Genomic DNA, 25,313 nt, shown 5'->3' on the forward strand with positions numbered 1-25,313 from the left:
CACTGGCTGGAGCTAGGGGCCATCCTCCCTTCCCTGACAGGTGGGCCTTTCTGACATACTGGTTGCCTTCATCAACGTGAACAAGACAAAAAAGCAACAAAGCCCAAAAGCAAGATGAAAGTCACAATCTTTTGTGACCTAATCATGGAACTGACCTCCCCTCAATGCTGCTGGATTCTGCGGGTTGAAACAAGTTATTCACTGCAGAAGGGTTATACAAGGTTGGGAATTCGAGGAGGCAGACGTCCCTGGGCGCCATCTTGGAGGACACCCACCGGACCATGCAAATATGTGCGTGTTAATGTCTGCAACGTGGAATCATATTGCTTTATAATCTCCAACTTCCTAACATGCAAACCAATTTCTGCATACACAAATAGCACCAAGTTATGATTGCTAATGACCACGTGGTACTCCACAGCATAGCTATCACGTGATTTTTTTCACGAAAGCCTACTGCTAGCCATTGGGTTGTTCTCAATACTTCATTTCTATAAATGACCTTGTTATAAACACCTTTGTATCCAGACATGTCCATATTCATTTATGTATTTCCTTAGGAAAAAATTTCCAAAGATGGGCAGAATTCTTGGGTTGAGGGCATGTGCCTTTTAAAGATTTCTCTTACTTTATAAGATGTTTCCAACTGCAATTAATGGACTCGTTTGGCTAACAAGAGGCCGCCATTTGTCTCTGTAACTCATACCACTAACGGCTCCCAGAGCATGAGGGCTGTGCAGGAGAAGCAGGCCTCCACGGGTCTGCATACTTCTATTCTCACGGACCACTAATTCACCTTACAGAAAAGTGTCTCCTCTGACAGGGCTTCTGTAAATCGCTAAACTGACCTCCAGAGAAGTTGTTCCAATCTGCCCTCTTGTGAACAGTATATGGGAATCTCCCCACTTATTGAAAATCTACTATATGAGAAGGGGCTGACCCATCATCAGTAAAGTATGCACATTCTGGGTTCTTTTTCCCAATAGTATGGGCTTCACATGGAATCAGTTCCAAGATGCCCTTAGAGCCAGGCAGGGATCACAAGTATATGAATCAGACTAGATAGAAAATGTGTGGTGGAGCCTGTTGAGAGCTGGGGAGTCTGTGGTCCCCTAAAGACTTCCAGGCTAAAAAAAATTTTTTGTTAAAAATTTTATTTGTTTATTTGACAGACAGAGATCACAAGTTGGCAGAGAGGCAGGCAGAGAGAGGGGGCAAGCAGGCTCCCTACTGAGCAGAGAGGCCAACGTGGGGCTTGATCCCAGGACCCTGAGATCATGACCTGAGCCGAAGGCAGAGGCTTAACCCACTGAACCACCCAGACACCCATCAGAAATATTTTTAAACACTTTGCTGGTCCAAGAAAATATTTGGGAGCCTCAGATTAAACTTGAGCTGTGAGTTTATGATCCATGATTTACACTTGAGAGAAAGTTAGCGGAGAACAGTTATTACCTCTGAACATGGGGGAAAAAAAGCATTGCCTAATAAGCAAAGCCAATTGCCTCATACAGGTGACCCTAAAGCAATATATCTTTACTACAAAAAAAAAAAAAAGGTATCATACAAAATGGGCCAGTAGGTACTGCAAGATGGACAAAGGGCACAAAAATTAATAAGCTTTCTCTTCTTGGGAAGCAAACTCGGTGTCATAAAAAGCATAAATGAATGAACAAACGATGACAGCTTTTGGATACAGTGTTCAGGTCCTTCTTATCTGCTGCAGGAGCAGAGCTCACCCGCTTTCAGAACCTGGGAGCAGTGGGAGAGATACACTTATAAATACTCCCACACTTGCCGTGAATCGGAGTCGCTTCAACTCCACATCCCTGGGGGACTGACTATATGAATCCATTAAGTTAATGAGGGGTTGGGTGGAGCTGTATCTGTGCGACATGTGACAAGCATCACCTCATATGTGCATCAGGGATCTTTTCCAAACACTCTGGGGGAAAATCTCCAGCGTCTATTTCTTCCTATCAGGGCACTGGGTAGAGTGCTGGACTCCTAAAGGGAAGGTACTGAATAGTGCCTCCTGGCCCCTGCGTGAGCTGTGAGGACACATATGCTGTACGAGTATCATGCTCTTCCTCCATCCCCAAGGAAGTGGATTTTCTATTTTATATACCTGCCCTGGGGGGGGGGGGGCAGGGAGAGAAAGGCTGATTCTTGGTCTAATTAATATGTAAGGATAGCTGGGGAAGTGGAAACACTTCATATTTTCTCACCAATTTAAACAGCTAGAAATGCACATCGACTGTAGTTGTGCCCAAATCAGGGACAGGGCAAGCTGTTGATCAATTATTGATTTTCACTGATCATGCAATGTGTCCATCTATCATTGATTTCCATTATTGATTATCTGAAGAACTGCTCAAATTTCCTTTCTTCACCAAGGCTAGAAGAGGCATTAAGAAAAGAACCCCTCTGCAGAGATAACTGGGATCATCCAACCAGTTTCTGGTGATTCATGTCCATCCTCCGTTTCATTGGCTTTGAATACTGATAGCTTTCAACACCCCGAAATAGTGTGTCTACTTCTTTTCTCTTTTTTATTTTTTTTATTTCTTTTCAGCATAACAGTATTCATTGTTTTTTGCACCACGCCCAGTGCTCCATGCAATCCATGCCCTCCCTAGTACCCACCACTTGGTTCCCTCAACCTCCCTTTCAAAAACCTCTTCAAAACCTTCAAAAGCCTCAGATTGTTTTTCAGAGTCTATAGTCTAGAGTCAATTATCATATAGTTTCATTTATTTGTGGGGCATAACAAATAACATGGAGGACAAGGGGAGATGGAGAGGAGAAGGGAGTTGAGGGAAATTGGAAGGGGAGTCTACTTCTTAATCTCAACTCCAGTTACATGCTTGAAACTGGCTGATGGGAGCTGGCTTCCATGGGTCTAACACAGGTCAATAAGCAAAATACAAGATTTGCGTCCTCTGGGTGATTGTGTCCTTTCTTTGTTCTCATTCTATTTCTCTCTGACCCTCCCTGGCCCCGCGTCTACACGGCACAGGCTCAGCCCGGTCCTGGCGCTTCATTTTGGAGACCCTCGTCTAGCACAGTGCCACCTGGTGGCCCCTCTCCGCTGTTGCAACAGGACAACAAAACCCGGGGAAGACCACCACCTGGGTGGTGGGCTTGAATACACCCGATATCGACCCCCTGCAAGAAATCAAATGACGCAGAAAGCGAGAGAGAGATTCCTCTTTTTGAGAAATAGCCCACAAATTCCCAAGTTGTATGAAAGCACAGGAAGGATTGATTCTGCGAAGACTATTTTACAAATATCAAAACTATACTCCTCTCCACGCCGGCTCTCAAAATACCTTTTCTATTGTATTTTGTCAGCGGACAAGGATCACTTTTGAGTGGTTAACCACTCCCTACGGAAGCCTTCTCTTTACTGGCTTCTGAAAGCGAGACGGTAAAACGGTTTTCTATTATGTAGCAAATCATGATGAATCATCAATATTATTGATACTTAAGAGTTTATCCGTTCAAATGGCTGCAGCCACCTTGGAAGGGTAATTCCTGCTTTGCGGGGGGGGGGGGGCTGACTCTCACAATGGCTAGCTGGGCGCTCCAGTCCTGGATCCCCGCAGTTCGTGTGCCGGTGAGGAAAAAAAATAAAGAACAAAGTGGCAATTATCCTTTCTTTTTTTTTTTTTCTTTTTTAAAGTACGCTTTGGTAATGACAACAAAAATGTGTGTTTGGTGTGATTTTTTAATTTGTTCACCTTTAAAGTAGATGCTGCTGAATGATTTCCACCCCATCATTATTTGTGGTCAATTCCATTCTAGAAACAGAATAATAGAAGTTCTTTTCTTGCCAGTTTCACCTTTCCCGTTCGGTTTCCTCATGCCATGTGAGCCCCTAATGGATCTTGAAATAAATGCTGTGTTGTTTTGGTTCCTTGTTTGTGGGCACACCTCGGCCAGGGTCCAGCTGTAGTCTGAGCAGTGGGACGCTCGTCCTGCAGGAAGGGCACTGACCCCTCCCCGAGGCTGGTGAATAGGAAGGAAGAAAGGGAAAGGGAATATGTGTTCCCCTTTATGGGGCCTGGAACCATAAGAGGATATTATCTTTTTTTTTAAAGATTTTATTTCTTTATTTGACAGACAGAGATTATAAGTAGGCAGAGAGGCAGAGAGAGAGGAGGAAGCAGGCTTCCTGCTGAGCAGAGAGCCTGATGCGGGGCTCCATCCCAGGACCCTGGGATCATGACCTGAGCCGAAGGCAGAGGCTTCAACCCACTGAGCCACTCAGGCACCCCGAGAATATTATCTTTTGACATGAGCCTCGCTACAGAACGCAAAATCTTCCTGAAACGCCCGAGAGTCAGGAAGTGGGCAGTTCAGGTGGAAAGGGAGAAGGACAACACTGGAAATGGGAGAGGTCCCTAGAACAGGCCAGATGAAGTCCCTTATAAACCTTCCAAGTTTTTAAATTGCAAAGTAAGTACTACAGGACTCATCTTGAATGGTCCAAACTGGGGATTATTCACACAGAGACTGAGAGGAAAGGGCGGACATTGTCAAGACAGTGTTCAGAGTCCTGTAGTCGATGGTGCCTTTTTGACCTCCCTACGGACGCAAGAACCACGATCCATACACACAGCTGAATCGGTGCACGGGAGCCAGTGGGTCCCTCCGGTAAAATTTGGCCGAGGGTCTTATGGGCACTTAGAGAAGTGTAATAACCCACTATGGGGCCTTTCTGGATCTGAGACCCTGGCATTTTCCTTTTGGAATAAAACTGAAAGATCAAGCTTCCTAATCCCTCTTGGACCTATGTTCTGCTGTATTGGGAAAATCACACAGTGGTTTTCTGACTCAGTATGTGAGTAACTTAAATGCTCAGTGGGGTTGCTGTTATGTGGCCTGTCTACCTCTCGTGATGTCACATGACTGGAGGCCACGGCTGCTCCCAGGGCCACTCAGGAAAATTTATTAAACTGCTTTCCGACCGAAAGGGTGACCCAGCACTTATCTGTCATCTCAGTGAATTTCCAGAGACCTGCAAAATGGACGGTGTTTCCTCCCTTGGATCAAATCTATAACTGGGGTTCGGTTACTGATCTAGGTCTTGGAAGCAAATAAATCATGGCTATTACCAATAATATGTTGATCCAAAGGCCAGTACGCAGCCATAAATCTCCATAATCATGGGGAATTGTCAACATTATCTCCCTGTTGGTAAACATTTACTCTGAACTTTAGTTATTTTTTATTTTTATTTTATTTCATTTAGAGAGGAGGAGAGTAGGAAGGGAGAGGGAGAGGGAGAGGGAGGGAGAGAATCTTAAGCAGGTTCCACACCCGGTGTGGAGGCTGACTCGGGGCTCAATCTCATGACCCTGAGATCATGACCTGAGCCGAAATCTAGAGCCTGACACTTGACCTACAGAGCCACCCAGGCGCCCCTAAGCTTTAGTTACATGCAAGATCCCAATGCTCCCCAAACAATATTTGTAAACAAAAAACATGCAACAGTACTAGGTCATAAAGATCATCTCCTTCTCCTTTCAAAATGTTAACTATGATAAATGTTAGGTAGTAATAATGCCTTCTTAGAATCTGAAAGAGTTTGAAACAATTTGGATTTTATAGTTTGGATTTTTAAAAAACTGTCTAGGGAAACAAATTATTACCTTCTTTTTCATTTCAATAAATTTCTTCCCACCAAAAAAAAAGGGGGGGTGGATATTCTTTTTTTTAATTAAATTTATTCATTTTCAGCATAACAGTATTTATTATTTTTTCACCACACCCAGTGCTCCATGCAATCCGTGCCCTCTATAATACCCACCACCTGGTACCCCAACCTCCCACCCCCCCACTTCAAACCCCTCAGATTGTTTTTCAGAGTCCATAGTCTCTCATGATTCACCTCCCCTTCCAATTTCCTCCAACTCCCTTCTCCTCTCTAACTCCCCATGTCCTCCATGCTATGTGTTATGCTCCACAAATAAGTGAAACCATATGATAATTGACTCTCTCTGCTTGACTTATTTCACTCAGCATAATCTCTTCCAGTCCCGTCCATGTTGCTACAAAAGTTGGGTATTCATCCTTTCTGATGGAGGCATAATACTCCATAGTGTATATGGACCACATCTTCCTTATCCATTCGTCCGTTGAAGGGCATCTTGGTTCTTTCCAGAGTTTGGCGACCATGGCCATTGCTGCTATAAACATTGGGGTACAGATGGCCCTTCTTGTCACTACATCTGTATTTTTGGTATAAATACCCAGGAGTGCAATTGCAGGGTCATATGGAAGTTCTATTTTTAATTTCTTGAGGAATCTCCACACTGTTCTCCAAAGAGGCTGCACCAACCTGCATTCCCACCAACAGTGTAAGAGGGTTCCCCTTTCTCCACATCCCCTCCAACAGATGTTGTTAATTTTGGCCATTCTAACTGGTGTAAGGTGATATCTCAATGTGGTTTCAAATTGAATCTCCCTGATGGCTAGTGATGATGAACATTTTTTCATGTGTCTGATAACCATTTGTATGTCTTCATTGGAGAAGTCTCTGTTCATATCTTCTGCCCATTTTTTAATATGATTTTTTTTTTTTGACAGACAGAGATCACAAGTAGGCAGAGAGAGAGGAGGAAGCAGGCTTCCCGAAGAGCAGAGAACCCGATGCGGGCCTCGATCCCAGGACCCTGGGATCATGACCTGAGCCGAAGGCAGAGGCTTTAACCCACTGAGCCACCCAGGCGCCCCAGGCGGGTGGATATTCTAAAATATGAAGTGGTCACAGAGCTGACTTCAAGGTGAGGGTCATTCTTCTCAAAGAGAGCTTTGCACAGTAAAGCGACCTGATGATTACATAAAGCAAAGGACTTTATGTAATGACTTGAAGAGGAAGGATTATGACCCTTGATTATGACCCTCATGTTGGTCTGCCCCTCTGCCCCTCATTTTAATGTATCCTCAGTATCACTGCGTGCACAAAACCATGGGTGGCAGAGTTTGAGCCACAGTGAGGTCAAGGGGAGAGTCCGTCCCTTCAGCGCTGGGAGCTGGGGAGACTGGGGTGCCATGTGGGTGTGAAGCTACTGCTTGCTGTCCCTGCATACATCTTTCTGAGTCACCCCTTTGCTCCAAAAGCTGGGACTTGCCCATGACGCACAGCAATCAACAGAGAAGCCCGTTAGGTGACCATTGGGTGACATCAGGTGAGAACATAAGAGAGGGACTCATCTCTGCGGCTTCCCAACGCCAGTGGGCAAATTTCTGTAGACCGTGCTCTCCTTCCTCAGGAATATTGGGCAGCTGCTCACAAAACATCCAAGAAAGGTTGGAAATTGTTTGCAAAACCAATTTTCTTTACTAAATATGTGTGTTTCTCTTGGGTTATTAAGAAAGAATATTAAAGTCTGGCAGAAAAAACAAATTCAGTGCAGTGCAAATAGGCACTACAAATTGTAATGACTTCTTTTTTCCCTGATTACAGAGTAATTTATGGTCATCATAGAAAATTGATAAAATGGAGAAAAGTGTGGAGAAAAATAAAGATCAACCCAAATTTCAGCATCCGGAGATAACTGCTTTTGCATTATATATATATACATATGTATATCCTTTCTATTTTTGCATTATCCTAAATAATAAGCAGAAGTCCATATATAACGAACAGTTCCTTTATGCCGGCATGCTCCTGAGTACTTGAGTTATACGATCTTAGTTCATTCTTACCAAAACTCATGAGCTACGTGTTATTATCTTCTCCATTTAATATCGGGAAAACTGGAACCTAGGTCGAGATCACACAAAAAGCTAAGTTCCGAACAGCCATCTGCGTGGTCTCAAAATCAGCTCAGAGCAAAAACCACTTGGAGTGTGGTCCAGGGACCATGTGTGAACTGGACGTTCCTGGTCCACGCTGAGATGCGTCTAGACATTGAAGACAAGCCTTTAGAAACGTTCATAGAAGGTTCACGTGTTGTGGCCTCCGCGTGATCAGTGATTCCCTCAATGAAGAGTGTGCAGGTGCTCGACGCACGTGGTGAGGGGCCCATGATGTGACATGCACGCTGGTCACATGGTCAGACCCCTGTTACTCTGCAGTCGATGAGATTTAAAAACAAAGAAAAACCCCGGTCCTGTATCACAAGTGGTTTGCGAAGTTCAGCTCTAAAAACCTTGTTTTTAAATGTAGCTGTTGTTATGACTCAGCTGCGGGGAAGGGAAGCCCATGATCAGGAGGCCGTGGCCATTGAAAAGATAATCTGTTGTACAGGCCATGCCACACGGGAACACACGGGGACGCTCCTGGGTCAGTCAGCAGGCGGAGGACAGGGAAGAAAACACGGGCAAGAGGCTTCCGGTTGATGGTCAGGGGAAGGAAGAGGCGAGTCGGGATTAACAGGTTTAAGATTCAGTGTGTGTAATTTCCGTGGGCTCTGGGGCACAGGGGATGTCCCTGGCTGTCTGGTGTAGGGCCTTGGGGTGATATAGGGCAGGGGGATACTGGCCCAGAGAGTGAGAGCCCGTACAGGAAGTGGGTGGGGTGTGGGTCTGGATTGGCTTGGTTTGCATATGGAAGACACACTCCCCGGCAAAGCCCTCACTCTCTCTGGGATTCATTAGCCCTGGGAGAGCTGTTTCCAAGGTCAGGGAAGGCCCAGATGTCAGCGCATTAGAATAGAAAGATCTGCTTAGTACAGATCATGCCTCCTAGGATGCCTCCCTCGGGTGATAACAAGGAAAGAATGTGGCAAAATAAAGGGCGCTAAGAAACAGGGAAGTGGGGCGCCTGGGTGGTTCAGTGGGTTAAGCCTCTGCCTTCCGCTCAGGTGATGATCTCCAGGTCCTGGGAGCAAGCCCCCCTGCACTGGGCTCTCTGCTCAGCAGGGACCTGCTTCCCCCTCCACCGCCCCTGCAACCCTGCGCCTGCCTCTCTGCCTACTTGTGATCTCTGTCTGTCAAATAAATAAATAAAATCTTAAAAAAGAAAGAAAGAAAGAAATGGAGAGAGAGAGAACTATGACAGTATGAAACTCGGCTGCACGAACAGGTCTTGTACCCGGCATTTCTGCCCAAGACACAATCATCTTAAGGCAGAGCTAATGCAGAGAGAAAAACCCTGCGGTGGTCTTTTCCGACCCCATTGTGGCAGAGCCCGCCTGTTGCCCCTCACATCTGCCCTCCTGTTCTTCCACAATGGGCTTCTCAGCTGAGCGCACCGAAGGCCAGAGCCCCCTGCTGCGAGGTGTAGCCGCAGGACAGTGTTCTGGACCAAGGGGAGTGAGCCCAAGCCCTGTGCCGTAGGCTTCCGGAACTTTCTTTTCTTTTTATCTCTTCCTCCATTCTACCCCTGGGAATCTGGAGGTGATGAGCTATGAGAAAGGGCCTCATCAAAGGGATGGCACACAGGAAAGCTGGAAGGACCTGAATCCTAAAGACTTTAGGGAGCTCCATGGCCAAACCAGCCCAGGCTGCCTACTGGGGGCATTTGCACATGAGAGAGAAACAAACTTATTTTGAAGAAGCCATTGGCCTTGGGGTTTACTTGCTTTACCTAATCCAAAAACGTTCACTGTCTCTTGATCCTTCTGTGGTTTTCCAGTCTACTTTGTCAAACCAGACTGGGGGAACTGGGAAGAGAGGATGACCAACCACAAAGACTCCATGTGGGGTAGGGAGATGTAGAAGAGGACTCCCAATGGGACATTTCACAAGAAGCCTACTTGGGGCCCAGGCCACTCTCCTCCGGCCAGTGCGCTGTGCCAGGATCTGGGCATGTTCACTTTCTGTTAAATGCTGCCATGGCTTTGGAGACTCTCCCATCTGGAGTTTCATTTAGAAATGGTATTTTGCCAAGCATGCTCACCAGTTCATTGGGACGATGCCAACTTCTTGTTGCCGGTGGTCACCAGTATCGCCCTGGAGGCAGCTTGTGCTGATCGTGAAACAGAGCCATTATTAGAAATCAAAGCCTGCAAACTTTCAAAAACATAAATTTATGAAAACAAAGGCCAAACGTGCTCAGAACTCCTCACTTCCTAACTTTATTTTCTACCTTTCACCCTTTCCCGTCCCCTTGAGATGATTCATCTGTTGTACGTATGTGGTAGACATCCATGTCATGGCGGGTTAGGGCACAGCTTCCCAGTGTTTCTTTCAGTGACATGATGGTGGTGGCTTGAAATTGACCGTGGGGGAACATGTATTCATTGAATAATGTGGGACCAGAAGAGGAATAAATCTCCCTACCTCTTGGGAGTTTTCAATTTCATTGAACTGTCATGGAAAATAACATGGAAGAGTGTAGGTAGGGGAAACCTGGCACAGAGCTCAGCTCGGAGACAGGAGAGGCAGAATTCTGCTCTCGGTTCTCAAACTGGCAAACTCTCAAACTAGGTTCTCAAACTAGCAACTGTGGGCCATCTCTTGGTCTCTGGGTCCCAGGGTTTTCCATCTGTAAAAATTCCACAGGACTCCAACCTCCATAAGGGCAGAAACTGTGCCTAGATTTATTCAAGACACGCCATGGTTGAGTGAGTGAAGGGACAGGGGTGCACCCTCTCTGCCCAATGCCCCAGCTCTGAGAATGCAGAGGTCCATGATCCAAACAGAGGCTAGAGAAAGTGACACGAGACAAGACAGAGAGCCGACCAGGGCCAGCTTCCTTAGATGGTCTTGGGGAGGGTCATGCTGGGGTTTGGGCAAAACTGGATGAGCTGATTCAGAGATCCCAGTCGTCATTTCGCTGAAGCACTGTTGAGAGTCATGAGAAGACGCTCCTTTTCATTTATCTCTGCCATCTGACCCTTGACTTCGTGCTTTGGTTCAAAACCATCTCTAATCCTGGCTGAAGAATTTGGAAAAATCCCAGCAAAAAATTGAACCTCTACCCCCTACCCTCTGCTATCACTTCCAGCTCCCCATGGAGCTCATGCCCACGTCCCTCCCAAGGTCTCTTGCAGATAATCCCAGAAACATTTACAGCACTTGCCTGGGTCTATTTCTTTTCTTTCTTCAGCTAATATACAATTTTGCTATTTACAAAAGCTACAAATGGAATGCAAATGTGCCCATTTATTTTCCCATATTGTTATCGTTGGATTCTGATTTTGAAGGGGGAAATGTTGCATTTGTGAGAACATTCAAATTTAGTGTAAATTTAAAAAAGGGAAGGCTGGTTCTCTCAGTTATGGGAGGTACAGAAATACAATAGCCTATTAGTCTATTCCAACTAAGATCTCTATGACTTTACACCCCCCCCCCAGAAGACCCCCAACACTAAGAATCCACAGCTCCTCCTTCAGAGATGATGATAGAGCAAAACTGTTACCACTCTAGTTTTTTCTCAAACACTCTAAATGGCTTTCCAAGAGAGTTCAAGGGTGGTTCAGTACCGGGTCTCAGAATTTTGGATAAAAAAAAATTATTATTTATTGTTGAGGTTTTTATTGAAAGATTGGGTTAAAAGGACTGGTTTCTTCTGTGTGGACAGATGAAAATTGAAATTCACGATTACGGTCTCACCAATGGTGGAGGGTGGGCAGTGAGTGAAGATAAATTTGTTTCCCTAATCTTGGCGTACCAGAATGAAGAGGGAGTCAGTAAAAATCAAAGGTGGTGCCTACTTACAACTCCATTTAGAACTGTGCTGGAGAGGACCTTGGCATTCGCATAATCCCAGAAGTCCCCAAGGCTCAGAGGGGGCCACCTGCCTTAAAATTCCCTTTCTGCCCACAGAGGTATCTTGGGCAATGGAGACCCTTCTGAGCCTCAGTTTCCTCCCTAGTAAGACGAAGATGATGGTACCTGTGTAAAGGATTGCCAAGAGAAGTCTTTATCACCCCCCAAGAAGCAGTTCAGATGAAAACACTCCGTATCTGCGGTAAGAAGCGTGGAGAGGTTAGTTGATGTGTAAATGATACACACAGTTTTTGGGTTTTCGGGAATTTCAATTCTGGGTGGGGGTCCCCACTCTTGAGGTCAGCAGCTGGAAGGAGAAACACACCTTTAGTCAGAGTCAGAGATAAGGAAGGGCTGCCTGATTCTGGGCCCTGCAGAGTTCCCTGCTCCTCCCACCCCATTCATATGAACCTCCCAGAGCCATGTCAGTCGCCTGAATAGCTAATCTACTCTATTAATTTGAGTTAAAATGTTAATGGGTGGTAATGACTTGTAATTTGCTGCCACTCCCATATAACCCTTGTATTTTAACCCAAATACTCAATAATGTAACCTAAAGAAGCGATTACTCTTTCTTAGAAAGACCAACGCAGGAAAAGGGACTTGTTTGAATAGAAAGGACAGGAAGAGTGGAGGGACCTGGGGGGCTGAGCCAAGTGTGTGTCCACGTGTCCATTTACACAGCATCAGCAGACGTGACACTTGCTGCCAATTCAATCATCTTCCCTCTTTCCAGACCCCAGGAACAAACTCGGTTTTCACAGACAACCTCGAGGCAGTGGCCGTGCACAGACCACCATAAAAAGGAGCTGGCCCATGTGGAAGCAGATGCAAGTGGTGTTTCCAGACAGTGTCCTGTGGTCAACTTTCACGAGAGTCCCTACCACTCTCCAAGTAAAAGCCCATCTCAGTGGCTCTCAGTGCAAGGATTACATGTTACAAAGCTCACTCTCTCCCAGCAGGTGTACTTGATGGATTTGCTCTATGGGGGTCTGGTTACAAGGATTTCTGTAGAAGGGATGGACGGGTTCAACAGCTTCCACGTTTCCTGTCCACTCAAAATGACTCTTCTCAAGTGAGTCCAAAGAAGGGAGACCCTGAGCCTGGGATGACCACTGGGTCACCTAAAAGGAGATGGATACACTCTGTTGTAACAGTAGCAATTTTGATGAGTTTAGGATGAGAGCAGTCTCTCCGTGATGGCCACAGTAAGAGCTGGTAGAGAAACAGAGAGCAGCAAAGAGACAGGCCAGCTCGTTTCTTGCTGCTCTCTTGTGTGGTCTTATTCATCAATTATAAGCTATTCGGGAGACCATAGCTGTCCTGTAGCTTGCTCACATCCCGTACCATAATTACATGTCTTCCTTCTAAACCATGAGCCACTAGAGGGCAGGAAATGCTTCTCTCTTTCCCTCTCTCCCCTTCTATCTCCCTCTCTCTCTCTCTCTCCTCTCTTTGTAGCTCTAGCCCCAAGCACAGAGTGTCTAGCACAGGGTAAGTGCTCAAAAAACATGTTGAGTAATGGAATCAATGAATGAACAATTGAAATATGGAGCAGTGTAACAGGTGCGCCCTGTTCTTAACCTCTCTCTGTTCTGATATCACAACCATCCAGAAAAACAAGACAAAAACAACAAATACAATTCTACCACTCCTTAACCATCCATGAAGTAGGACAAGGGAAAGACCAAGGCACTAAGAAAACTTGGAGATGTGATGGTTAAGCCATGTGGCCAGCCACATTGATGGTAAACCCTCCTTTGATGCCCGTTACCACCTCTAATGGACCGGGAGTCAGACATCCAACAGTACTCAACCTCACAAAATCTCACTCCAAGAAGAGTAAGTGGTATTCTGGAGGAGCTCCCCGTAGGCATGGAGGTGCACAGATTTTGCGAGGGGCTCGAAAAGAAATGAAGTGCTGTCATGGGATTGGTACACCCCTCTTCTGGGGAAAAGACATCTGTACCCCATGCCCAGAGCTTTCCCCCTTTCTCTGGAGTGCTTCCCTCTCCTGCCCTCCGGGCAGGGTAACGGAACTCCTCCTACAGGGAAGATCTTATCTTGGCTTCCAGGGTCAACAAGAGCCCTCCAGCAGCTCCCCTAGCTTGGAAGACTTCCTCCTGTCCTCCTTCTTACACACAAAGAGGCAGGAGGATCCTGGGCACGGGCAGCCCTCTTACCTCCCCAAGGTGCCCCTGAAGGGACTTAGCCACTGACATCCCCCTCCTCAACCCTGGTGAGAACTGGCTCTGTGTGGGTGGTCCTGGAGGAAACAGCCAGTCTGCACCATGGCCCTTTCATTCCGCAGTCCTTTTCAGGCCATTAGGATACCCCATATCACTTCTTGAACAGGACCCTTTTCCCCAAACTCGGACCTCAAGGACCCTTTCATAAACCAGATGATCAGTTCTGGGAAGTTACATTTCCTGATTTGAGGATTGTTACAATTAGTGCAAGAAAAAAAAAGGTAATTATCTAATTCCAGTAAAACTTAATGGGGCCCTTCCCAGGCTAATGGTTGGTGCAGAATGTAATTTCAGTTAAATTGTCTAAGGCTGGGGAAGCGAAAAATATTCGGCTTGGGGGGCACTACCCCTTATGGGAGCCATAATTTCTAGCAGGCCTTTAGATCAAGACAGGAGCCTCCCCCCGACCCCGGGGTGGGGGGAGGGCGGGTACTGATTTTGCTGGGAGAGGGCAAAAGCTGGAGAGGGAAGCCCAGCCCGGATTCAGAAGGGCCAGGGCAGAGGCTGGGCAGGGCCGACGCTGAGTCTGCCATTGTGGGTAGAGCAGCCGCTCCAGCAGGAGCCCAGAGTTCTAGCCAAGACTGCGCGACCTCAGGCAACTCAGGGAGCCTCTCCGGATCCAGTCTCTCGGTTCTATCAATGGTGACCAAGATGACCGCCCGGAGGGGGTGGTTTCTAGGGGCCTGAGCACCTCGCCCACAGATTGCAATCAGCATCTCCGCTGAAGTTGGCCTATCTTGGATATCTCTTCTCTCCTCCCCTTCCCCCATCACCCCTCCTAATTCGTCAACTGCTGAAACATCTGCCTGGTTGAAACCGCCTCCTCGCCGAGCGCTGGGGACTGTCCCCAGGTGTAGGTCTTTGTGTCGCCAAAACTTTGCGAGAAAGCGAGGGCGCTGGACAAAGAGCGAGCGCGGGAGGGCGTTTGCCAGCCGGCTGGGGACGCCGGGCGGTGCGCACTCTTGCCGGGGCTCTGCTCGGTACCCGGACGCCCGCGGTGCCCCGAGCCCAGCCGCCCTAGGCGGAGAGTGGCGGGTTCTGGCCACATCCCAGCGCCCTCGGGGACTGAAAGAAGCCAGGCGGGAGGAGCAAAAGCGGATGGCTGGACCTAGGAGTTGACTAGGGTGGGAGGAGGCGAGCAGAGGCGCGGAGCAAAGCTGTCAAACTGCACTCGGAGCCCCGCGCGGGGCGGAGGAGGGAGGGGAAGGGAAGGGGAGGGGAAGAGGAGGGAGGGGAGAGGAGGGGCGGGCGAGAGCGAAGAGAGAGCGAGCGGGCTCGCCGCGCCTGAGCAACCCCTGTCTGCCGCTGTCGCCGCCGCCGCCGCTGGCCCGCACTCGCCCGGAGCGCAGGGTGTCTGCCCCGCTGCGCGCCGCGCGCGGAGGCTCCGGCGCCTTCCGCTGCGCCCTCCAGCCCCCGCTCCTCGCGCCGGCCCGCGCGGGTCCCGGCGGGCGCGAACCCACCATGCAGCTGCAGTTCCGGAGCTGGATGCTGGCTGCGCTCACGCTGCTCGTGGTCTTCCTCATCTTCGCAGACATCTCGGAGATCGAAGAAGAAATCGGGTAAATAGCTGCACCCGGGCCCGTGCAGAGCCCTGGCGGGATCTCTCCCACCCCGGTACTCCGCCCCCCACACCCGCTTTGTGTGCGCCGCGCCCCCCTAACGCTCAGCTGGAGAAGTGGGGGGAAGGTTTTGGCCCGGGGAGGCGGTGTCGGGGGACCGGGACGGTTTGGGGCGCGGAGCATGGGGGCGCGGCTGCCGTGGGGTGTCCCCAAGCGGGGAGCACGGGCAGCCTCCAGCTGGCCCGCGTCAGGGAGCCGACTCGCCTACCCTACCCCCCTTCCCTAGCGTGTCCGCTAACGATGTCGCCGGGGTCGAGGGAGGGCGCCGGGGAGTGTCTGGGGTGGGCGGAGGGGCCGAGAGTGGAGGAGGCAGGAGTTTCTTTGTCTCCAGCTCGGCCGCTTTCTCGCCTTGGCAAAGTGGGCAGGGGGCGCGCGGGGATCTCTGCGCTGGGGGAGGGGATCCCCGGGTTGGAGCGGAGGGCGGGGGCTCTGCGCTGGCTCCCTGGAAGGGGAGTGTCCCCAGTACCTACCGACTGGCACACGCTCCTCCCGCCCGCCCGGGAGCCCGGCCTTGGGGCGCCGGCTGGTACCGCTAGAGGCGAAGCGCGCGGGGCTGGGCTGAGATTCTCTCCCTCGCCTGGCTTTGGACGCTCAGCTAACCCCACGGCGCCCCCTGCGCCCACGGGTTCCCGTGCGCTCTCAGCGCGGAGACGGAGACCTTTCGGGAAAGTCTGTGTTGCCGCGGGGTCGTCTTCGGGGGCCCCCAGGAGCGCCGTCTCGCCCCGGCTTCTCTCCCGATCTCTCCAGAGGTGGGGCGGGACCGCGAGCCCCTGCCCTGGCGCGGGACTTCCAGGAGTGCTCACTTGCGGCGCGGGACGCACCCGCTGTCGGGCGGGGAGGCTGGGACTCGCGCCCCGCCCGGCAGCCTCCCCGCACGCTCCGCCGGGTCTCTCTGCTTCAGCGCCACAAAGAGCGTCCAATCCGCGGCGGGCAGGTGGGGAGGCAGCTAGGGTTCTGAGGGGCCCTGAGGAGAGCTTCCTGGCCCCGGGCTGGGAAAGGGTGAGGTCGCCGAGGGGGCAAAATGTCCCCTTCTCCTTGGGGCTAGAGCCGAGCCTGGCGCCCTAGTCGAGGCCCGCGCCGCGTGCGCCCCCTCCTTTGTCCCATTTGTTTCATTCATTATCAGCTGGAGTTGAGGGCCCGCTAAGCGGACAGGTCCCAGGGAAAAGGAAATGACAGGATCCCAAGGCCCTAAGGACCCAAACCTGGGGCAGGCGCCACTTCCTGCCCTCTCCTTTTCTCCCGGCCCCTTCCCCATCTCAGAAACCAAAGAATTCCTTCTGTGAGCTCCACGACCTTTCATGAACCCCTCTGCCAGCCTCCTCCTCTTCCTCACCCTCGGTTTCCCCACGAGCTCCGAAAACTTTCGCAAATACTGTTCCGTTAATACGTGACGTGCTCCCACGCAGAAATAGAGAAATACGTTACTTTCCATAGCTGTTTGCCCCCAAAAACAGGGTGGGAGAGGAAAGCGGGCAAGCCAAGTCTTAGATGATGGATGGCCCGGTGGGGAGGGCCTTCCTCTCGGTTCTCCCTCCCTTCTCCCAGCTGTGGGCTCTGCTTGGCCCAGACCACTTGCTGACCTTGACAGGTGAGAGGGAAGGACCAGCAGCTGCCCATTGTTCTGCTATAGAAACACAAGAAGTGCGGAGCCCATTCAGGCATCCCTGGCTTATCCACTCACTGAACTTTGAATAGCTTCTACATGCCAGGGACTTTTAATTTTTAAAATGCAATCAGGAAATCACTTTGCACATAATGCTTCACTTTCCTGCCAAATGCTTTACAGAACCCCCAGCGCCCCCAATACCACCCCACATCAGGTTATTTCAACAGGGTATCCAGGAATAAGCTCCTAGGCCAGAGCTAAGAAGGGCTTTTACCTATATATTTAAAGCCCAGGGCTCCTCTGCTATGCCCCGGGACCTGTTTCATTGGGAAGGGGAGTATCTGTTTGGGCTGACGCTGGGAAAAATTGTCAGACGGGTCAAATGTGTAATCTTCTGGGGCATCACCCCTCCTTCCTGGTGTCCCTGTGCTCAGGCTGATCCCCAGCTAGTCCCGTTTTGACCCAGGCTTGAAACATCTCCCCCACTCCCTCCCTCCCCCAGTCCCTACTCCCAATCTGTCCCACACCTGTTTAAGGGGAGGGGAGGCATATCTGGGATTTGCCATGGCTGGAGGAGAAAGGGTATCGGGCAGAGGACCAGAATCCCAACAGGTGTGATGTCTGCTTAGAGGCTAGGTTCCAAGCTCAGTCACTTTAATCCTTGGAACCACCCCAACTTTGAGTGGTCAGCCAGGGCTCAGTGGGTTAAGGGCCCTGGCACAGTGGCCAGTGACGGGTGCCAGGAGCAGAGCTCTGTCTTCCTCATCTTATTCCTTCCTGGGAGACCTGGACACATATTCAAGACCATGGTGCCACTGCCCCAGCCATGCCCGTGCTTCCCCATCTTGATCTCGACCCGCTCCAGGGATGGCTGTTTGTGGAAGGGAAGACCCCACGGTGTTATTAGGAAGGGAAGAAGGAAGGCATTTCTTTCTGGACTAAATAGCCAAGGATTAAGGAATGAAACCGAATGAGGGAAGAGAATTGCACATGCATTGTGTGGTGGAACACAAGTGAGATACACTTTTTTTAAGCTCTTGTATCCCTTTCTTCTGAAATGAAGCTTTTGGTACGGTAGCCTCAGAGGTCCTGTCCTGCACAAGGAATACAATGGGTTACGAGGGGCAGGTTTTTCTTCCTGAAGCTTTTTCTGAGAGACTCGTTTCTTTTCCTCCGTGATGCTTTTCAACTTCTAACTTGCTTGCTTGTGGAAATGCCTCCCTGGGGCCAAGAGGGAAAAGGAAAGGTAGAAAGATGAGTTCTAAGCAAAGCACTCTAACAAAGAGTGAATTCAAATTCTACATCAGACATTGGGTGGGGCTTTGATAAAACAGCTCCCAACAATTCATGTGGTGCCCCAATTTTTAGTCCAAGTTGTAAGCTAAAATGCTTCTTTCTGATTGTCCCTTGAACTTTAGTCTTGAGGGTAACCTACAACAGAGGCATGACTCTCTTGCCCACCAAGATGTCCCCAAATCCAGTGCACAGAGACATTCAATAAACTTCTATTGCACTGGCCCAGTGATGGGCACATATAGCATCTTTGGGCAAAGCAGACACCCACAGATCCTTAGGATGGGAAGGGTGTGTGAGGTTCCCCCCCCCAGGAAACCTCCCCTTTTTTTTAAAGTTAGTGTAAATTTGACCCTGCGAAACAATATCACTTATCCAATATCACACCCTGACCTGGTAAAGAGAGGACAGGCCTGCACAGGTCTCCTTATTTGCAACCCAATGCCCTCATCCCTGAATGAGTTCCCTGAACATAGTCTCTAACTTCAAAGAAGATAAATAGTAATAATAGTAATAATCACGATAATGGTGAAAATGAAGGTGATGATGGTCATTAGCATTTATTGATTTATTGAGTGCTGGCTCTGAGCCAAGAGCCATTCCAAGTGCTTCATTGATATGAACTCACCTTTTTGTCATGGCGACACAGTGGTCACCTCCCCAGGGGCAACAAGACCTCCTCCTGGTCAAACTCTGTGTGCCAGACACTGGGCTCATCGCTTTAAAGTACTACTCTGCTCAATGCTACTGTATCTCTTTAAGCTAGGTGCTGTGGCTATCTGCAGATTGTCAGTGAGGAAACTGAGACTCAGAGAGGTTTGGTGATCAAGCAAGGGACCCTAGTTCTGTAAGAAGCCTCGTTGACTGCCCTGTCCTCTGGGTTCTTTCACGCTGCGGTAATACCGCAGAACGGGTCTCAGAACTTCACTCATTTCCCAGGGATGTTGCACAGGCCCAGAGTTTTCCTAAGACCATGGTCTGGCCTCAGCAGCTTGCAAAAAGGGAAGGTAAGTGAAGGAGACTGTGGGAAGGACAGAGAGCTCGTCTCCCCGAAATGCCCCTTTGGTCCCATCAAGTTCAGTGTGATGCCAGAGGACAGATGATGGCACTCTCTGTCCCCTGGCTGGCCAGGCAAAGTCATGGGCCACAAGCAGGAGCATCCTAGACTCACAGGTGGGACCTTGGGCTGAAGCTTCTGGAGGGAAAACTCCTATCCATTTGCAAATCTGATTTAGATGTCACTTGAAAGAGAATTCTGACGTCTACACACCATGTATGATTGGGCGTCTGGGGGCCTGGAGCAGGCTTGATAGTAGAGATATTTCACAGTGGGTCCCTGTGAGCACTGGCCTATTGGCATGGACATCTGACTGGTCAGGACAGATGCCATCCAGTCACCCTGGTCAGGAGTCCCAGTGCACCCCAAGCAGACATCAGACCACAACTGCAGAGAATTAAGATGAGGAGCAGGCTAGCTCTGGTCTTTGGCTGTGACCAGGTCTGCAAGGAGGCAGCCACTGCGGCCATCTGCCAGGAGTGAGGTGAGGTGCACCTTTTGGTCCTGGATGAGTCCAGGCTGATGTGAAAGAAAACGAGCTCGTCTTTGAGTCCTGAAGCGCAGGGACCTTGTCAGAAGAATACATATTTGCTCAAGACGATGTAATCTTTTTTTCTTTTTTCTTTTTCTTTTATTTATTTATTTATTTATTTTTGGTAAAAGCTCATTCTTCTTCCCAATCCTGATGTACTTCCCTCTCGTATAAACATGACTGGAGGATAAAATAGGAGAGAAGGCTCTGGTTTTTAACTCACTTGCCCAAGTCCTGTTGCCAACTGTTCCTAGCATCAAATTTAAATTGTAAATAGATATCCATCTTGGAAACCAATTCACCACTCAGGGCCTCTTTCCCCCTTATAAAGCAGGGTTGCTAGGTTTTAAAATTGTTTAGGTTTTACAAATTGGAGATGTTGTAAATTGCAAATTATAAATACTTCTCAGAGAGAGTAGAATTCTAGAAAGGCTCCCATGCTCTGAGCGCCGTGTGCAAGGTATTACATAATCTGGCCCCATCCTCCTGTTTCAGCCTCCCTGGGCTCTAGCCATTCTGTTTTGCTCACAGTTTCCTGGAATGAGCCATGACTCCATGCCTCCGTGCTTTTGAACACATTTGTCTTCCTTTCAGGAAAAACCTCTTTGCACACCCTATCCACCCCCCCGACTCCCACCCCACGCTCTGCTACCTTCCTCTGACTTCACCATCAAGGCTAAGGTCTGGTCGCACTTCCTCTGTAAAGCATTGCCAGGGCCCAGACCCTCCTTGGACAGTCTGGGGTGGCCGTCCCTCCTGTGTTACCCTTAGCACGTGGTCATGGCAGCATCTACACCCATGGAGATGGGCTCAGCAATTCTGTTTTATTTCTCCCTGCCCCCAGCCCCTGGTGAGGAGCATATGACTTAGTGCATGAAAGCCATAATATATTTTTCTGGACTAGATGTGGCCAAAATAAGCTTTCAGTCTTTCTGCCCCCAAAGGCCTATACTATTTTTTTTTAAGATTTTTATTTATGTATTTGACACAGAGAGAGAGCACGTGCAAGCACAAACAGGGGGAGAGGGAGCGGGAGAAGCAAGCTGCCTACTGCGTGGGGAACCCGATGTGGGGCGCGATCCCAAGACTCTGGGATCAGGACCTGAACCGACTGCAGTCGCTTCACTGAGTGAACCACTCAGGGGCCCCTATACTATTCTAATAATAGGCAAACACCCTCTGCTTACTTGAAAGGTCCTGCTTTTCCACTTTGCCTGCCTTCTGTATCCGACACGGAGCACACAAGCTCAGTCAAGGGCAAGGGCGTTGTTCATCATCTTGGAATGTCGGAGGCCGGCCAGTGGAAAAGCCCTTCCTCGTTTGTAAAAGTAGAGGACTTAGCAGTTCTGTTTCCAGCTGCCAGTTCAGATAAAAACCAAAGCTGTCAAGACCCACCCCATGCCCCTGTTCAGCCTCTTATTCTCCAGGGAACCCTTTTCAGCCCTCCAGCCCCCAGTCACCATCCTTTTGATTGGACAGAGAGGGCCAGCTCTGTCTGTCTTTGTCACCTTCATGCTTTCATACTGGCCTTAAGAGCAGACTTAACCAGGAGCCAACTGTTTCCTTCCAAGGGCTGGTCCCCAGAAAGGATGCTGGAAGTTGCGTGTTTGACACATTGAGAGAGTAAGAAACATGAGGTCGGGCCATTGGGGTTGCAGGGGGGGCGTTTCACATCAGGTGGCCGTTTCCTGCCAAGGGGTGGGGTCCGTGCATTTCTCCAAGAGAAGCCCCAGGGCGAGACACTTGGGTGCCATCTGCGTCCAGGAAACCCATCTCCTGTGTCTGAATGACTGCCGGTCTGGGGCTTGTCCTTAAGTGTTGAGATTAGTCACTCTCCTGGGTGGCAGCTGGGCTGGTTTTAAATTCTCCCCAGTGGCCTGCAATCCGTCACTCGGCTAGGAAGCCGCCCCGGTGTCCTGACGGGACCTGTTTGTCCCAGCGTTTTCTCAGCTTCAGCTGTCACAGACTTCACGGGGGTGAAGGGAACCGCTCCATCCGGGGAGAGAGCAGTGGCCGTGACCAGCCATGTATCCGTGTTCCACGCCAGGAGCTGCTCCTCCCGGCACTTGTCCACTTGGAATCCTGATTCGCTGCTCTCCACTCTGAGTCCCGCTCCACAGACTGTGTGTGTGTGTGTGTGTGTGTGTGTGTGTGTGTGTGTGTGTGTTCCTAAATGGCTCTGCAAGGAGGCTCATGCTTTGTCGGAGAGTTTCCCCAGCACCTTTTTTGTTCTTCCTGGGAGAACCCAGAGCCCCCCATCCTGCCAATCAGCCGTACCTCCCAGTCCCTTTTTGAGCCTCAAGGCGACCAATTTTCCTCCTCCTCTGGCCTCTTAGTCAGCGGCTGGGGGATCAAAATGACCCTGAGGCCAGTGGTCCCCAAGGCTGATCCGCAGAAGGCCAGGGATCCAAACGGGGGAAGAAAAGAAAGAAGAAAAAGTAAAAGCCCAACGTACACGTGATGATTATGCTGGTTGGGGTTGCCGGCTGCCTTTCCTGAGACTGACTCTCCTTTATTGTGAGGTGGTGTTCTTTTTTCCTGTGGGGTAGAAAGGCGTCCTCTCTTTCCTGAGAGAGAGTGATGGTCTTCCGTGGCCGAAGAGGTTGGTGGCCCTGTGACTCCCCGATGCTACCGATGTTACCGATCCTGAAATCTAACAGTCTGGGTCTGAGTTTGCCTTACCAGCAGAGGGGGTCGCTCCCCGAAGCACAGCTTCTCTCCTCACACATCCTTTCCTCTCAGAGGCCAACGCCACCGAGAATAACGCATCACTCTGGGGTGCCTGCTCTGCGCCGAACGATACTCGAAGCCCATTAGCCTTCTTCGTCCCTGCCCCGTCAGCAGTCCCGGGAAGTCTGTGCCGCTCTGTCCTCCATTGCGCAGAGGAGGAAACCGAGGCACAGAGCAGTTAAAGAACACGACCAAGGTCACACCGCTAGTGAGCTGCAGAGCTGGGATGTGAACCCAGGCTGCGGGAAGCAAGGAGAATGATCCAGAAACCACGTACTGAATGGCATCCAGTGGGGGAAATCTGCAGGAGGCTAACGCTGGGAAACATGAAGGTCTGTGAGGAGCAGCGGTGCTGAGAGCGAGCTCCGGGGCCGTGTGCTAGCGCCCGGCTGGGGTGGCATCCTGGCAGCCTGTGGGCCGATGCCCCGTAGGGCGGCCGGCTCCGAGTCACCTGTTGCACAATGGTGCCTCCCCCAGGCCCCTGCTTGCCCTCACCGAGTCTCCTCAGAATGGCTCTGGAGCGTGGCCTCGTGCAACCGTCTCATTGCCAGAGAGATGGACACACACTGAAGGAAGAGGAAGACAACACAAGTGATTAAGGCCAGGAGGAATTTCTTGCTGGGGAAAGGCAGAAGGGCTGGTGCTTCCAGTTCCCTCAGGCTGGGAGGGGCCCTTTGAGGAAGGAAGGAAGGAAGGAAGGAAGCAAGCTGGCAGGGACAGGACAGGCTAGAGCAGGGAGGAAGTATGTGCCCAGGGAGCCCTGTTTTCCAGCGACAGACACGTGCCCACCATTCTGCTGGGGACCCCATGGCTCACTCCCTTAACCCCCACAGCCACCCGGTTTGCCTATGGGCAGATGAGGGCAGGAGAGGGTCCAGGATTTGCTAAGGTCACACACGCGGGAAACTGAGGCACTGGACTCCTAGGCAGGTTTGCCTAGGCAGGCCCGTGCAGGCCTTAGCTACTTTCAGGAACTGGAATTATGGGGCTGCTGCTCCTATTCCGACAGCTCCCTAGGCCTCTTCTGTATCCTCTGTACCACACAGAGGGTTTGGAAAGGGAAGCTGGGGACATCTGAGACTGCAGGGAAGGCTCAGGGCAGGTCAGAGGAGCGCCCCAGACACAGTGGTGGCCGCTGCCCTGGGGTGCCCCATTTCAGTGGATGCTGAGGAAGGGGCGGCCACACTCAGACTCTGCCCAGGGAGTCGTGGGCTTGTGCTGTTAGTTCCCCATCTCCGATTTCCAGAACAAGAACGTTGGCGGCGCTCGGAGGAGCGATACCCAGGATTAATTCACACCTTCTCTCTCGGTAAATGCCAGCATGGCTTAAATAATGAAGGGAGGAGGCATACGGTCTCCGGAGAAAATGAGCTGGTAAATGGATAGGGCCGGGGACTTTCAATTGCTCCCGGAAGAAGCAAAGCCTCTCCGGTGTGCCCCGGGGGCTCAGTCAGTGAAGCATTTGCCTTCAGCCTCGGTCCTGATCTCCGGGTCCTGGGTTCGAGTCCTCCGCGGGAGCCTGCTTCTGCCTCTCCCTCCGCCTGCCTCTGCGCTTGCTTGTGCGCTCCCTCATGCTCTGTCAAGTAGATAAATAAAAGCTTTAAAATAAAGAAGAAGAGGGAGAAGCAGCAAAGCCCTTCCAACCACACCTCCATGGTTCCCAAAACTTGGGAACTGACACTCAGAGGACTCTGTATGACATCTGACTGTACCGGGGTCCACAAGGAGAAGCAAAGAGAAGGGCAAGTTGGAAACCCCTGGGGGGGGGGGGGATACCTCTTAGGCCGCTGTATTCAAGGACAGAACCACGGTGGGCCAGCCTCCAGCGTAGAACCAGCCAATCTCTGGAGCCCCTTCCCCACCCTGTCTGGTGCCGCATTAGAGTAAAGCTCTAACCTCCACCGGTGTCAGAATAACTCACTTAGGTCTTCACTGTTCATTTCTCCCAGCTGCCAGCGCAAGGGTAACAGTGGGAAGATTGAGGCTCTCGTGTCTGGAGAAACACTACCTGTGTGACCTCAGGCAGGTGACATCACCTCTCAGAGCCCCAGCTTGCTAATCTAAATAACGGGGTTAATAATATCCGACTCACAGTGTTCCGAGGGTTAAATAAAACACACATCATGGGAATGAAAAATTGTGCCGCATGATGGGAATCAGTATGACGGTTCTTCAAAAAATTGGAAGTAGAATTACCATAGGATCCAGCAATCCCACTTCTGGGTGTGGGCCCAGAAGAATTGAAAGCAGGGGCTTGAGCAGGTGTTTGTACACCTGTGTTCAGTAGTATTTGCAGTAGCCAAAAGATGTCCAAGGATACATGAAAGGGTAAGTTATGTACGGCATATAGTATGAGGGAATGTTATTCAGCCGTTAAAAGGAGGGACACTCTGGGGAACCTGGATGGCTCAGTGGGTTAAGCCGCTGCCTTCGGCTCAGGTCATGATCCCAGGGTCCTGGGATCGAGCCCCGCATCGGGCTCTCTGCTCAGCAGGGAGCCTGCTTCCCCCTCTCTCTCTGCCTGCCTCTCCGCCTACTTGTGATCTCTGTCTGTCAAATA

General features: G+C 50.3%; 1 protein-coding gene and 1 long non-coding RNA gene across 2 annotated transcripts in view; one reads left to right on the top strand and one right to left on the bottom strand.

Annotated features, from left to right (window-relative positions):
- Nucleotides 1–8,957: 8,957 nt before the first annotated feature.
- LOC116590393 lies at nucleotides 8,958–16,672 on the bottom strand. The gene is made up of 4 exons (XR_004285580.1): nucleotides 16,006–16,672; nucleotides 15,377–15,451; nucleotides 11,794–11,974; nucleotides 8,958–9,922 (listed from the first exon to the last, which is right to left on the bottom strand). It is a non-coding gene; the product is annotated as an uncharacterized LOC116590393 (long non-coding RNA).
- Nucleotides 14,636–25,313, top strand: part of ST8SIA2 (ST8 alpha-N-acetyl-neuraminide alpha-2,8-sialyltransferase 2) — a 62,504-nt gene continuing 51,826 nt past the window's right edge. The window contains exon 1 of the mRNA XM_032342114.1: nucleotides 14,636–15,475. Within this exon, the coding sequence (XP_032198005.1) occupies nucleotides 15,378–15,475 (98 nt within the window). The 5' untranslated portion in view covers nucleotides 14,636–15,377. The remainder of the gene's footprint in view (nucleotides 15,476–25,313) is intronic.

This window comes from Mustela erminea, chromosome 5 (assembly GCF_009829155.1).
Source record: "Mustela erminea isolate mMusErm1 chromosome 5, mMusErm1.Pri, whole genome shotgun sequence".
Classification (NCBI taxonomy): Eukaryota; Metazoa; Chordata; class Mammalia; order Carnivora; family Mustelidae; genus Mustela; species Mustela erminea.